Here is a 15,685-nt window from a genome sequence, read left to right as displayed (position 1 = left end):
TACCATTCATCTTTCTACGGCCTACTAAAAGTTAGCAGTATGCGGATACTCTTAGCTACTATAAAACTAAACCTTAAAATAACAAAAAAAAATCATACAAACCGCTTTCGACTGGGAGCGTGCCCAAAAGGCTGGTAGCATTAAACCGTAGGATGACAATGCTTATCCTTTGTCCAAGGTAGCAGTCTAAGGATTAATTTCCTATATGGGTAACCCAAAACGAGGGGGGGTGGTTTTCTAGGTTGACAACACTTTTTCATGTGCAGATTTTCCGCTCAGTTTTTAATCGGACCGTAACTGTTTCGCGCCAAAATAAATCGAAGTAAAATGGGCTAGTATGAAAGCGCCGATTCTTTAAGGCTTATGTTATGTCAAAAAGCTTCCATCTGCTACGTAGCTGGTTTTTGGTTTATGTAATAATCAAATTATATTAATCAGCCTAACTATCTTGGGGTCGGCTTCCAGTCTAACCGGATGCAGCTGAGTACCAGTGTGCCACAAGGAGCAACTGCCTATCTGACCTCCTCAACCCAGTTACCCGGGCAGCCCGATACCCCTTAGCAAGACTGGTTGTCAGACTTACTGGCTTCTGATTACCCGTAACGACAGCCAAAGATGTTTAAATAGCAGCAGGGACCTACCAATTTACCGTGCCTTCCGGAGATATGCAAAGCAATCAATTTATTCACCCCACCGTTTCTTATCATGGATCTATAGTAGAAATAGCTCAAGGTGATACTGTGACCTTTGACCTCTACTTACGTCATTACTTTGACGTTGTTATAACGGTAAATTGTGACGAAATTTTACGTCATCATTTTGTGTTGGACTCTAAAGATTTTCTAGAAGCCAGTAAGTCTGACGCCAGTCTAACCAAGGGGTAACTGGGTTGAGGAGGTCAGATAGGGCAGTCGCTCCTTGTGGCACACTTGTACTAAGCTACATCCGGTTAGACTGGAAGCCGACCCCAACATGGTTGGGAAAAAGGCTCGGAGGATGATGACTAAAGATTTTCTAGAAGCTTGAGGGCTTAGTAACAGCCGCACGGGTTGATCGGTCTTGTCATGACGAATTCCTTCGTGTTTACGAAGGCACGTTAGGTAAGTCCCGGCTGTCATTTGAACATCTTTGGCATTCGTCACGGGTAGTCAGAAGCCAGAAAACTAGTCTTACTAAGGGGTATTGGGTTGCTTGGGTAACTATGTTGAGGAGATCAGATAGGCAGTCGCTTCATGTGGCTTAGGCTATTGGATGAAGCGTTTGGATGCTGAAAGCAGTAAGTACCTACTTTTGGACACGGCAGGCATCGTCAGGAGGTTTTTCTCCATTGTTGGAAGCTTCTTCTAACCTACAGACAGGCATGTGTTGCTGGGGAGTTCTACTTCCCAACAAAAGCACATAAGAAGTGATGAAGGGTGGGCGTTTTGGGGGCCGTCTTTTGTAGGTAAATGTTGACGTGCAAAAAGTGCTGTTTTTAATATATGATTTTGGGTTTAGACTATACTTTGTATTTTTTTATGTACTCTTTTATTAAAAATGGAAATTACCTATACCTATGTTGAATACATAAATATCTACACGAAAAAAAAATACTTTGTTTCTCTCGCCAGTATAGGTAACCCTGATACATATTTACCCAGTAGGTAGAATTTAACATGATTTAACTCTGATAAAATCACGGTAAACTCCATAGTTACAGTTAATCGATCAAGATAATGGTTTACAAGTAAAAAGTAAGGCTTTATCGTGAAATGAGAAAAGGCAAAGGCACGCGAACCTTTTAGATGTGAAACTAGCTGTTTCTTGCGGTTTCACTTGCATATTTTTTGTGGTTTCTAGTTCACGGAGTCGCTCCTTGTGGCACACTGGTACTCAGCTACGTCCGGTTAGACTGGAAGCCGACCCCAACATAGTTGCGAAAAAGGCTCGGAGGATGATGAGGATGGTGAATTAGGTACCTAGTTCACACATTTATGTTAAAGTAACCAATCTAAGTCGTGGTGGCCTAGTGGCCCATATAACCATTTTTGCGAACTTAACGTAACCGTTTCGACACTTAGCGTCGACACTGATCTATCTCGAAACATAATCTCGTCGACGTTCCGTGTTAGCGCCGTCGCTGCAACTAAAAATGGGGAAGATCTCGACACAATAAACAAGTAACATTTGGTTTCTAATTTACGTCGCCGTGTCGTAACATTGTTACCATATTTTAACCAGAGTTAGCACTAATCATTCAATCATTCATTCGTTCGATCAATTTCGTTGGCTCGTGCGTGAGTGACACGACGAATACAAAATACAAGAAATCCCATAATGATGGTTTACTTACCTTGAGTTGATGAACTCAAGGTAAGTTAACAAAGTTTTAGTTTTCATTAATTAATATGGTTTATAATGCTCAAATCTTATTGGGAAAAAAAGTTTACTGTGTAATTTCTTTGAATATGTTGATATTTCCAACGCGCCACCGTAATATCATGTTTTCATAATTCTGGCGAAAGAAAAACTTTTGTTAAATAAAATAAAAATATAAAATTATGCACATCGAGTGCTTAAAAGCTTCCATTTAAATACAATATCAAATATTTTAATCCTAATACAAATTATTTTAGCAAGATTTACTCATAAAATTGATAAATAATGAACTATGAAAAAACATTTTTGATGTTTGTTATGAAAAATATGCTCGTCGCAACTAGTCACAAAGTTACGATAATGTGTCGACACGTGTCGACATGTTACGGTAAATTGTTACAAAATTACTAGATTTTTAAGATGGTTTCTCTTAATATTTGGTTACAGTGTTTCCCAAAGTTTTTATCAAGTCAAGATGCCTTTTTTCATTGTTCTAACCAAAGGAGGCTCATCAGAATTAATATCGCTTGTGCCGAGTACTTGAGTTAAAGACGAAGACGTCTTGTTTTGGCCGAGAAAACGAAAAAACAGCGATTTGGAGCTCGAAAGTTGAAACTTTGGCACTAGGGACTATACAACTAAGCTCCTCCACTAAATTCCGTACTGTTTTCCTGTAAATGGCCTAGAAAAGAATAAGTTTTAAGTTCAATAAAATGGGTATCCGTCAATGTGCCCTACCAACAATGCACATCATGAAAAAAATATTAGGTATTATAATAAAAAAAAAAACTTGTGTACGAGTACAATTAGGTACTTGAGATATTTTGGGACGTACTTATTTCTTTTACTCTTCTGTAAAAAGTTGAAGTCCATCGGAATTTACGTAAGGTTTTTGGTTGTTTACTCATTTTAAATTTCATTAAATGGTTGATAATGGCAGAAAACATAGACAGTTTGAGAATAACTGGCTCTCGTCATGTTTTTATATATGCAAGTTATTGTTAAAGTGTTCTGGAACATCGACTACACATGTTACTACCCAGTTACAACACAATTGTGTCAACATTGCACACTGGTTACAAACCAAACGCAAAGTTTCTAAAATGTGTGGTTACAAATTAAGCTGTAAAGTATCGACACAGCGACCACACAAAGTTACTGAATCTAGTTTCCGTCACATTTTTACTGAACCGTTACAACTCATAAAAGCTAATCCCTACACAGTCACGTTGTGTCGTATCAGTTACGAAACTGTTGCGACTTGTTACATCTTTATCATATCTGCGACCAAAAATGGCTGTATGGGGGGTGAAGAACAAACCTCTCGAGTATGAGTGTGTTTTCGAATCCAGTTCAGGCAAGTACCAATGCAACTTTTCTAAGTATGTATGTACTTTCTAAGTATATCTTAGATACCAATGACTAATAAAAAGGTGAAGGAAAACATCTTGAGGGACTATATAGTCTGAAGTCGCATTGAGCAAGCGTGGTGATTAATGCTCAATCCTTCTCCGTGTGAGAGGAGGCCGCAGCCCAGCAGTGGGACGATTAAAAGGCTGTAACAGTAACAATAACCTATCTTATATCATAACAAACGACTCGAAAGTATTTACATCTGGAGCCCGATTCTCCTAAGTTAATAATGTCAAAATCGAATAGAACTCGAATCGCAATATGATCGCAATAGCAGTTTTAACCATTTCGGGCATTCTGCTACTAATATAAGACCAATCGTATTCCAACGACATTCGATTGGTTTGCGATTAGTCTGCTATTTTGGTGATTTTGGTCTGTACGGTAGTTTGCTCTACAACCATATTGCAATAGTTAATCATTTCTAGACAAAATGATTCATTATTGAATGACAGAAAAGGATAAAAACGTTTATTTCAAAGAAAAAAATAGCGGAATGCCACATACGTTTCAATCGTAATCGAGTCGGGATTGGATCGCAGTCGAACGTGAATCGTATGTTGCTTAAGTAAAATTAGGTGAATCGGGCCCCTGAAGTGTCTTTGTTTGCTTGAACCCGATAATGTCAGTCACGAATTGCCCATTTATCAAAGAAGGCAATACTTTTTATCCAGGTGCACGGAGCAGTTCCCTCGGTATGCGGGTGAAACCATTGGCGCAAGCTATTATAGTATCTTATAGTACCTACGAGGCAGGCATAAGCATTTACATTATACTTTGCCCAGATATTAACACCTGGGAGTGGACTAATTAATTTTAACATCCTACTTAAAATATTGAAAGTATCTTATCTCGACTATGATTGACAATGTGAAGTAATTATGATTATTTGTGATATATCAAGGTACTTCTTACAATGAAATAAATAGATCTGATCATTATTATGCAAAAAAAGTTCTGTAAAATGGCGTTAGCAGTGACATCTATTAGTGTTTGGTATGGTGGTAAGTTTTTGGTTCTGCTACTCGATACTAGATGGCACTTTGTAACTATTGAAATATAAGTTTTTGAAATATATTAAAAATGTATCTTAGGAACAAATAATCGGTAGGTATTTTAAAAGTTTTGTATTCTTTGTATACCGTTTGTTTAAAAGTATACTCTTTAATACATATTTTTTACAAAGAGTTCTGAGTTAAACTAAACGCTGATGACTATTTGACAATGACAGACACTATCAAAATAAAATAAAACGCATTGTGTAAAGGTTATATTTCCTAAAAATTGCAAATTAAAACAATGGCAGCGGATCCTCTAGACGAATTACTGCAATTCCTGAAGCCTGAATCACGGATAGACCTAAAACACATAGCTGTGGACCATTTGGTAGGACTTTCAGGCACCGAAGATGGTATCAACACACTTTTGTCACACGAAAAGATTATGCAAAGTATACTCGCTTTAACCGACGATAAAGTTGAAGAAGTTGCTAAAAACGCTTTACTAATACTTGTAAACATCACAGCGACCTCAAAAGGAGTGATAGAACTACTTAAATATAAATCTGAGGGTGACAAACACATAGTAAAGTTATTTATAGATTATGTACTAAATCCTGAGAAAAAAGACGCTGACGCGGCTGCTATGATTTTATCAAACATTACTCGAGTAGAAACAGAGCTAGACTCTCTTTTAGACGTATTTCTACCTCATTTAAACGACATTTTAAACGTCTACGTGAACACAAACTTCAATAAAAAAGGTTCCAATCTAAACTTCATAGGACCTATGATTTCGAATCTTTCTTGCTGTCATAGAATAAGAAAATGGCTGACAGAAGAGAACCCTCACATTCCATTAATAAAACTGTTACCATTCTGTAGTTATGAGCTATCGAATATTCGGAGAGGCGGTGCGATGGGTACGCTTAGAAACTTATCTTTCGACCCTGAATTCCACGATTTCCTCCTAAGCAATGACTTAGAAGTGCTCACATACCTTTTAAACCCTATAATGGGTGGAGAAGAATACATAGACGAAGAAATGGACGTACTACCGATATCATTACAATACCTTCCTAAGGAAAAACAACGGGACGCAGATATTGACATACGTAAAATGATTTTGGAGACGCTAAACAAATTATGCATGAGACGCAAAGGAAGAGAGACTTTGAGAGACAATGGAGTGTATTACGTGTTAAGGGAGTACCATAAATGGGAGAAAGATCCCAAAGTCCGTCTTGCTTGTGAAAACGTTGTCGATATTCTTATACAGAAGGAAGATGAAGTTGGCGCCGAAGATTTGTCTACTGTGGAGGTACCAGATGACATGAAGGATAAGTTTGAGAAGATGGATAAAGATTATATTGAAGATGAATGAATGAATATCTATTTATAACTTGTTTTTTTGTTACTACTTCCCATATCATCATCTTACAAGCCTTTTTCCCAACCATGTTGGGGTTGGCTTCCAATCTAACCGGATGTAACTGAGTACCAGTGCTTTACAAGGAGCGACTGCCCTATCTGACCCCTCAACCCAGTTACCCGGGCAACCCAATACCCCTTAGACTTATGTCAGACCTACTGGCTTCTGACTACCAATTACTACCAAAACTGGCAATTTTAAAAATTCTTTCATTGTTGGAAAGCTACTCTTCTTGAGTGGCAGTCCTGAGCTTCCTGAGTATAATTTACCTCAGTACGGCAGTAGTTCCCATGGGATGTGGACGAAACCGCGATTGCAAAATAAAAAACATTCATATTTCAATTATACATTTATTAATTAAGGTAACATCTGATTGAAATACCTATGAAAAAAAATATACATTTAAACATGAAAAGTGGCCCATTGGCTGAAGTATCTTTTGTCTGAGCTGACCACTATTCTAAAAATCAAAACAAAAATCACTGGTTTTTAAAGATTAAAGAAAGAAATAAACTTGTGTTTAAAGGCGCAGACTGTTTTTAAACAATCAATAGAATTTCGTTATTTAAATATCTCGTCTCCGCCCATTCTGTAGTATTTCAATTATATAGAATCTAGATTATTCTATATTCTCTCACAATGTCACTCAGACACGCATATGCTCGATGCACGACACTCAGTACTGACAGCACCCAGATAATAATATAAAGTCTAGTACACAATGGCCTGTGATGGACCACGCTTTGCAATGCACAATTGTAGGCCACGATCACATGGGTGTTTATACAATGGCTTATCATCATCATTATCATCAGTCTATCGCAGTCCAATGGCTTATGGCTGCGGCTATTTATTTGTATTCTGTTTTATTTATTTATTTGTTATTAACTTATATTGTATTTTTTTAATTATTTGTGTACTGTTCACGCAACACAGAAGTGTACTAAGTATCCTGATTAGCGGCCGGCGACGAACTATACAATGGCCGATTGTGTAAACACCACAGGCCACGCTACGCCACGATTCCTCATGATTGACAATTGTCCGCCATCATATACCATTACCCCCTGTACACAATGGCGATGGCCTGTAGTAGGCCCGCATGGGACATTGTGTATTGGCGACACATGCGTGTGTGAGTGACATTTTTCCAAACGTTAGTAGGTAGGTAGCTTCACAACAGTTTACAACAAAATATATGAGCAGAGAAATTAAATTTGTTTTTAATATAGTATCTTCACTCTGGTGGAGTTTAGGCCTTAACAATTTTTTTTTTTCGGGTAGGTTGACCTGCTGGCATCTGTATACTATCAAATGGACGATTAGAAACTTTTCAAAGTATTTTTTTCTTTTTCTGTCGAACCATAATCTTAAGTCAAACCTATTTAAAGTAAAAAAAAACTTACTCTCTTATAAGGGATGATTTATATTAGGCCGGGGCGTGCCGTGTACGTGGCTCGTACGGGGCACGGATGTGAAACGTTACATAATTTTGTATGAAGCAGTTTATATTACACCGTGCATGATCCGTGGCCCGTCCGGGCCACAAACGACGCTCGTCTTTAGAATTTCGTAAAGCCCGGACACGGCTCAGCCTAATATAAATCATCCCTTATTAAACAACACCGAGTATATGCACGGCTGAAGAAAGAATGAGCAGAGATACCATAAAGCAGGTAGGCCTTCTAGGTCGATTCAATGGTACGATGGGCGTAACTGTCAGCTACGAGTCAACTAACGAGGCGTTCGTGTTCTTTAACACATCTGTCAAATATTTTTGCTGGTACAAAAAAAAACGCGGGTTAGATAGGCGTATAAAGGCGGAACTAGTAACGTTCCTCATCCCCCTCGCACCCGCATGTTGTCGCGCTACTTTCTTAGGAGATTTTGCGTTACTACATCTCTGCTATATACATATTACATAATGTTTGAGCACAGTTGATAAGTCATGTTCACCGACAACACAGAACCCGTTTTTCTTAAATCGACAGTTTTTATTTTGAAAATTGAATGCAAAATTATAATATCTCTTGAACCAGGGTGAATAAATGAAAAAAGGTCCTATTAGTTTAAATAAAAATCTTCAGGGCACAAGGGTTTTAAACTGGGACCCAACTTCATTTACAAAACGGGCAATCTCTTATGTTGTTGGTAAACTTTGGTTTGTTACGGTCTTAGTACAAAAAAGTTGAACAGACGTCCGTCATAGAAAATACAAAATTTTAAAGAAAAAAACGTTATTATTAATATACAAAATTAAGTTTATTCTAAAGGTCTATAATGTCTAATGTTCTCCATACGCGCCTTACGTCTTTCGGATGGGGTAGCACCCTTGATCTTCTGGATAACGTGGGCCCCTTTTTTGGAGTAGTCCGGCTTATAGGATGTGTGACAATCCTGAAAATAGAAATACATAGATAAATTAATGTGAATAAACAAATGTGGTGTTACAAAAATGGATAAAGTGAGGAATGATTATATTGGAGGAAGTCTGAAAGTAACGCCAGTTACAGAAAAGATGAGAAGTAGAAGATTGTCATGGTATAGGCATGTAATGAGGAGGGATGATACGCATGCAACAAAGTGTGTGCTAAGTATGAATGTAGATGGATGGAGAGGAAGAGGAAGACCTAAGAAAAGATGGATGGATTGCCTGAAAGATGACATGAATAGGAAGGGAGTGAGTGTCAGTATGATGAGTGACAGGGGAAAATGGAAGAGGATGACATATTACGCCAACCCTGAATAAAATTGGGAACAGGGCAGGAAGAAGAAGAAGTGAAGGTATTAGCAAATTCATTACTGACACTCCCGTAGAGTTCTGAATGTGTGAGTCTGCGAGTGTGTTCGTGATTGTGCGAGTGTGTATGAGAGAGAGTGTGTAAGTTTTGGTGAGAATATTTCATTTTGATTGATCATCGTCCAGCAGTGTCCAGCATGACTGTAAGTGTTAGTGGGAACATAAAGGCTACTCACGGCCTCCCAGTCGTCCGAGGTGTCTCTCGCGGATTGCGACACGACCGGCACCACAGGACGTTGGTCATCGTCCATGACATACAGTTGGGTGTCCAGCATATGGCGTTTTGGGCACGTTGTCACGTGGTACTGTGGATAAAACAAGTATTTTTTTTAGTAAAGCTACGTTTTAAGTTCAAGAGTAGTAATTTTTGATGATTCTGTACCTAAGGGCCCTATTACTAAAGGCTGTTTTAAATTTTCCATCTATCTGTTTTTTTGTTAAATAAAGATAAGCTCAAATTGAGCTTACTGAAATAGGGCTAATGTCAAAATTCTCTCTCATTATTAGATTTTTATAGATTAGATATACATATATTATAGATATAGATTTTGCAGATTAGATAGTTGATTTCAAATGACCGTGACACTTTGCAGTCCATCTGTCTAGCACCTCATAAAATGTGATAGCTAGACAGTTGAGATTTTGATAGTAGTTCCCACGGGACACTATTCACCTTATTATGAAACGTGTAAGTACCCACGCTTTTGACTGACGCACGCACTGATTTTGTTCGAGAGGGTGGTTTAAAGGTGGTACCCGTTGGTACTTTTTTATAAGGTGAAATGAAACAGGAAAACAGCTAATAAATAATAAAAATATAAACAAAAATACTCACATCCAATTCAACCTCATTAACAATATGAGTAGCGTCAAACGGACAGGTAACTTTACCGCTGTTCGGATGCTGTTTCCGACACTTCTGTAGATGTATGTGCATCCTATAATGTTCTACTTGGTGCGCCATGTTGTAGGGACAGGAGATCATGTCGTGGGGCTGCGGTTCCATTTTTAAAAGAAGCTGGAAAAAAGAATAAAATATTTAAAAATCACGTTTGTTGTATGGGAGCCAACCAAAATATTTATTTTATTATAATTTTCAGTACTTGTTGTTATAGCGGCAACAGAAATACATCATCTGTGAAAATATCAACTCTCTAACTATCACGGTTCATGACATACAGCCTGGTGACCGACGGACGGACAGAGGAGCGAAAACAATAGGGTACCGTTTTACCCTTTACAAAAACCTAATTTTATAAAAAAAATTGCTGAGTTCATAGAAAGGAGGTTCTTAATGTGGATGTCTGGAATTGTTTTAAGTACTCTAGTTCATTTAAGAAGGTTCTTAAAGTAGCTCTCATTGAACATCCTTGGCAGTCATTATGAGCAGTCAGAAGCTAGTTAGTCTGACACCAGTCTAACCTAGGGGTATTGGGTTGCCCAGGTAACTGGGTTTGAGGAGGTCAGGCAGGGCAGTCGCTCCTTGTAAAACACTGGTACTCGGCTGAATCCGGTTAGACTGAAAGCCGACCCCAACATAATTGGTAAAAAAAATTGGTAAATTAATAATTAATTGGTAAATTGGTGACGACCTCTGTGGCGCAAAGGTCACCAAGCCGGACTGCCGAATCTGAGGTCCCGGGTTCGATTCCCGGTTCGATCGACATTTGTGTGATGAGCATGCTTGTTGGTCGTGGTCTGGGTGTTACAATATGTATTTATAAATATGTATATATGTAGCTATATGTAGTTTATCAGTTGTGTTAGCACCCATAACACAAGTTAATTAATAACTTAGCGTGGGGCTAACCGACCGTGTGTGAAAAGGTGTCCCGACATTATTATTATTATAGTTCGGCCATTCAGAGAATGCGTTCCTGACACGTCGCGATTGAACTGACGACGTAACTTTGCAATGGCGTTGCAGTTACGATAAAAATATTTTTGCTGGTTGTTTACCGTTTTAACAATTGAGGAGCATTAAAACAACATTATTATATCAATAATCAATGAATGTAGTTACGTCGTCAGTTCAATCGCGACGTGTCAGGAACGCATTCTCTGAATGGCCGAACTATAACATTATTAAAAAGGCTCAGAGGAAGTTCATTTAAGGAGGTAGGTAGTAAAGTTAATCAATTTTGATAGGACTTTTTACTCAAATAATAATATGTTTAAAATAATGATTTTATTGTATTTGTATTGATTTTCATCTGTATTGTATTTGTTAATTGAGTGCTCAAATAAAATGACAAATCATGGTTGGTTATGTTTAGTAAAATGCCTATTTCTTTATTTGACAGCCAACAAAGAACATAGGTACACAAAACAATCGTATAGTTTTACGATTGTTTTGTGTACCTATGTTCTTTGCATGCCTACTCAAAAGAAGGTATTATCCTCTGAGCCTTTTTCCAACTATGTTGGGGTAGGCTTCCAGTCTAACCAGATGTAGCTGAGTACCAGTGCTTTACAAGAAGCGACTGCCCTGCCTGACCTCCTCAACCCAGAAACCCGGTCAACCCAATACCCCTTGGTTAGACTTGTGTCAGACTTACTGGCTTCTGACTAACCGTAACGACTGCCAAGAATGTTCAATGACAGCCGGGACCTACAGTTTAACGTGCCATCCGAAACACAGTCATTGGTGTCCAACATATACTTAGAAAGCCAACTCCAAAGAAGGTATTAACTTTTTACAATTCAAGTATGTATTTACATTCGAGGATAACCATACTCTTTTCAGTTTGAATAAGCAGAAAATCTATAATATAGTGGAAAAAGATGAACAAAGAATCGTTTCTTTGAATGGATTCTGTGAAAGTATAAGCTTACAAAGAAAGTTACCCCAAATGTGATCGAGATAAGGACAGGAGGATGCTGATGACATCCAGAAAATGTATTGTTGTCTATTCAAGGACAAAAGCCCGGCTACAGAAGGCTTATATTTGTTTAGAATAAGTAAATAGTAGGTATTTACTTATTTCATGGTAGTATGATATGTAAACAAGCTTTTTATTATATGTCAATGTTGATGACATGACAGTTTTCCTTTTTTTTTTTTTCAACTGAAACAACCACATTTGACACACATTAAATTGAGCCTTTCTTCAAGTAACAAATACAGGGCTTTTTATTATATAAACGGCCTAAACATTTAGTACAATATTTTTTTAGGAATATCCGATTTTAGACTATAGTTCTTAAAGTTGATTTTCGCGAAATATTTTTGCAAAAGACGCATTGCGACGACGCGAGTCAAACCGAGGGTATAAAAGGGGCGAAATGGGGGTGCGCGCCCTTATAGCGCACGGGAAGCGGAGAGATTCACACTACGTATCAAATTCTTTCAAAATTTCGTGTAAAACACACTTTAACTATAATTTTTGTTGTTTGCTTACAACCGTAAGCAAACAACAAAATCGGCGAAAATTTACACTTGTAAAGATGAAATTAAGGTCGGAAATACCTGACTAGGCTTCCGATCACTGCAATTATTGATTTTAGTACTATATGCGAAAATGCGACGCGGAAACAAAGATATAACTTTCATTCGCATGCGATTCTTTTTAGTTTTGAAAATTGTTTCAGGTTTAAGGTAGGTTAAGTTATCGACCCCACCCTACGACGTTGTTATATAATGGTAATAAAAATATGCTGTGCTTTTCACTTTTCAACTTATACCCGCCAAAGCGAATGATAAACACTAAACCAGCTTAAGACAATGTCACATTGTTTTTTGTAGTTACTTCAAAATTTGGTAATTAATATTACTTACGTGTCTCTGTAAAAATTATCTCTCGCAAATATTATGAAATGTAGTAATTATTTTAAAATATTTGTTGCACAAAGCAAATCAACAGCTGCGTTTTTCTTTGACAGTGACAGTATTTTTTACTGAACTGAATGAATGATAATTGATTTTTAAGTTATGGAATAATAGGATACTCGTCTTTTAAGCCTCTCAGCAGATATTTTATTTCTAGAATTTGAAATGACTATTTGGGTAAGTACATAAAACAAATTAAACTATAGATAGCATTATTCAAATCACAAGTTAACCGGGACTGATACGTTATTTACAAAAAATATGACAGGCCAATGTTCAATAGTATATTATTGGCGATTATTGGGTATAGGTAGGTAAGTAATGCTGGCTGCTGACAGCAATAATTATGGTAGAGCTTATTATTTCTTCAACGATGCGAAATGAACTTTGTAGCAAAATAAACTCTAATTTCTCTAACTAAAACTCTTATGGAGTGTGTGTGCACTACATTAACGACGCTAAATGATTGACAAGAGTGATGCTGAACAAGAACACTCATAACATGCTCATAACTCATGTCAGAAAATATTTAATTTAGTTGAAACTTTTTGAGTTAGCCTCCAGTTTTGGCCACAAGTTTCTTGATCATAAACAAAATGCGAAATGAACGAATGACAAAATAACTTAAAATACAAGGTCTTGGAGTATTTGAAAAAAAAAACGGAAAAAATCAAATCAATACCTTTTATATAGTATTATATAAAATATAATTACTTATTTCGTCGTAATCTAGATATTAAGTATCAGCTCATATCGATTTATGTATAAAAATCATAGAAATTAATTTATTTTTAGCCAAAACTTGCATATTATTGCGTTTAAAAGTTTACTAACAAAGTTCGTACCTTTCACTTGACGTACTTCCGGGTGTTTTAAGTTTTAGCGGGTTTTGTGAAAATGCCACTATATAAAAAAAAAAAACCTCCTTTCACACGGAGAAGGATTGAGCATTAATCACCACGCTTGCTTAATTTCAGACTATATAGTCCAGGTTTCCTCAAGATATTTTCCTTCACCTTTTTATCAGCCATTAGTGTCCAAGGTCGCCTTCAACAGGCATCTGTGGAGATCTAAGGGGGAGGCCTATGTTCAGCAGTGGACGTCCTTTGGCTGAGATGATGATGATGAGTGTCCAAGATATACTTAGAAAGTAGGTACATACAAACTTGGAAAAGTTGCATTGGTACTTGCCTGAACTGGAATCGAACTCACACCTTCGTACTCGAGAGGTAAGTTCTTTACCCACTGGCCACCACGACTTCGATAAGATCACGCCTCATATCAATTTATTTATCAAAAGCAAGCAAAAACCCTATATATTAAAATGCCAGTTGAAGTATTCGCCTTAAAATGAAAATAGTAATGTTCAAATCAACATATTTATTTAGAAAAAGTATAAAATGAATAACACTATTAACTTAATCTAGTAGAAGGATCAGTTTTTATCGTTCTTAAAGTGATAATGTCGTCCTGGGCCAATTATCGGCTGTTCTCATATAAGGAGATCAGCCAGCTGCGCAAGTTATATTATAGTGCAACGAGCATTTGCTTGGACACAGGTGCACTCACTATTCCTTCACTCTCATAGCGCGATGGGACGACAATCCGACTCCACCGGAGAAAGATTAGGCGCAGGACCGACATTTACATGTCTATAGTAATTATTTATTGACTAGGGTAAATACATTTTTATTTATGTTAAATTCGTTTCATTAGGCGTAGAAAACATTAATTACTCCGAAAAGAACTAAGATTGAATTTCGGCCACGGCGGCTGTTCTCATATAAGGAGATCAGCCAGCTGCGCAGGACATTTACTTAAAAACTAAGTATAAAAATAGTAAGTTATTTTAAACTTTCAAAATCAAGACTTAAAGTCTTATAAAATAGTTAAACTGTTGAGCCTTAGACAGTTTCGTTTAAACTTAAAAAAATAATCAAAAATAACCTCACAGGTTTTCTTATTTACTAAGATTGAGTTGCACCATTTATAGTTCGGCCATTCAGAGAATGCGTTCCTGACACGTCGCGATTGAACTGACGACGTAACTTTGCAATGGCGTTGCAGTTACGATAAAAATATTTTTGCTGGTTGTTTACCGTTTTAACAATTGAGGAGCATTAAAACAACATTATTATATCAATAATCAATGAATGTAGTTACGTCGTCAGTTCAATCGCGACGTGTCAGGAACGCATTCTCTGAATGGCCGAACTTTAACTATAACGATAACCAAACCATAACCAGCCGTATACTTGCCGCCCATTGGTCACATCGGCGATTTGACAACTGAAAATGGTTCGCTTATCGTTATACCTACCTATCTTGTTAACTATAGTTCGGCCATTCAGAGAATGCGTTCCTGACACGTCGCGATTGAACTGACGACGTAACTTTGCAATGGCGTTGCAGTTACGATAAAAATATTTTTGCTGGTTGTTTACCGTTTTAACAATTGAGGAGCATTAAAACAACATTATTATATCAATAATCAATGAATGTTATTACGTCGTCAGTTCAATCGCGACGTGTCAGGAACGCATTCTCTGAATGGCCGAACTATAGTATTTTTTCTCTTATACTAAAGATATTTGGAACGTATTTAACACTTAAATACTCTTAATACATACGAATTTAATAAAGTTGTACAAAATATGAGACTCGTTAAATACAATCGTTGGGTAGGTAAATCCACAGAGGAAGGAAATACGAGTAGAGATGCCATAAGGCAGGTAAGTCCAGCGCCTTCTTCTAGGTCAAATTCGTACGGTGGGCGTGATAAAACACCCCGTTAAGTGTGAACTAACGAGGCGTTCGGTTTCCTAGACACATCTGTAGACGATTTCTGGTTTTAC

At 37.3% G+C, this 15,685-nt stretch overlaps 2 protein-coding genes across 3 annotated transcripts; one reads left to right on the top strand and one right to left on the bottom strand.

Moving 5' to 3' along the window:
* Window positions 1-4,988: 4,988 nt before the first annotated feature.
* LOC124644465 (protein HGH1 homolog) lies at window positions 4,989-6,171 on the top strand. The gene has a single exon (XM_047183828.1). The coding sequence runs from the start codon at window positions 5,071-5,073 to the stop codon at window positions 6,151-6,153; it is 1,083 nt and encodes a 360-aa protein (XP_047039784.1). The 5' UTR covers window positions 4,989-5,070; the 3' UTR covers window positions 6,154-6,171.
* A 364-nt stretch (window positions 6,172-6,535) lies between these two features.
* LOC124644466 (gametocyte-specific factor 1-like) lies at window positions 6,536-12,907 on the bottom strand. Of its 2 annotated transcripts, none has more exons than XM_047183830.1 (4): window positions 12,780-12,907; window positions 9,837-10,019; window positions 9,178-9,306; window positions 6,536-8,598 (listed from the first exon to the last, which is right to left on the bottom strand). In XM_047183830.1, exons 2-4 carry the CDS (start codon window positions 10,005-10,007, stop codon window positions 8,464-8,466), a joined length of 435 nt encoding a protein of 144 aa, XP_047039786.1. In that variant the 5' UTR covers window positions 10,008-10,019; window positions 12,780-12,907; the 3' UTR covers window positions 6,536-8,463. The 2 variants fall into 2 exon arrangements, with proteins under 2 accessions (XP_047039786.1, XP_047039785.1); XM_047183829.1 differs by having other exon boundaries at window positions 12,471-12,873.
* Window positions 12,908-15,685: the final 2,778 nt, after the last annotated feature.

The sequence above is a fragment of the Helicoverpa zea genome, chromosome 30 (assembly GCF_022581195.2).
Source record: "Helicoverpa zea isolate HzStark_Cry1AcR chromosome 30, ilHelZeax1.1, whole genome shotgun sequence".
Taxonomy (NCBI): domain Eukaryota; kingdom Metazoa; phylum Arthropoda; class Insecta; order Lepidoptera; family Noctuidae; genus Helicoverpa; species Helicoverpa zea.
This window is presented reverse-complemented; position numbering and strand designations above follow the sequence as displayed.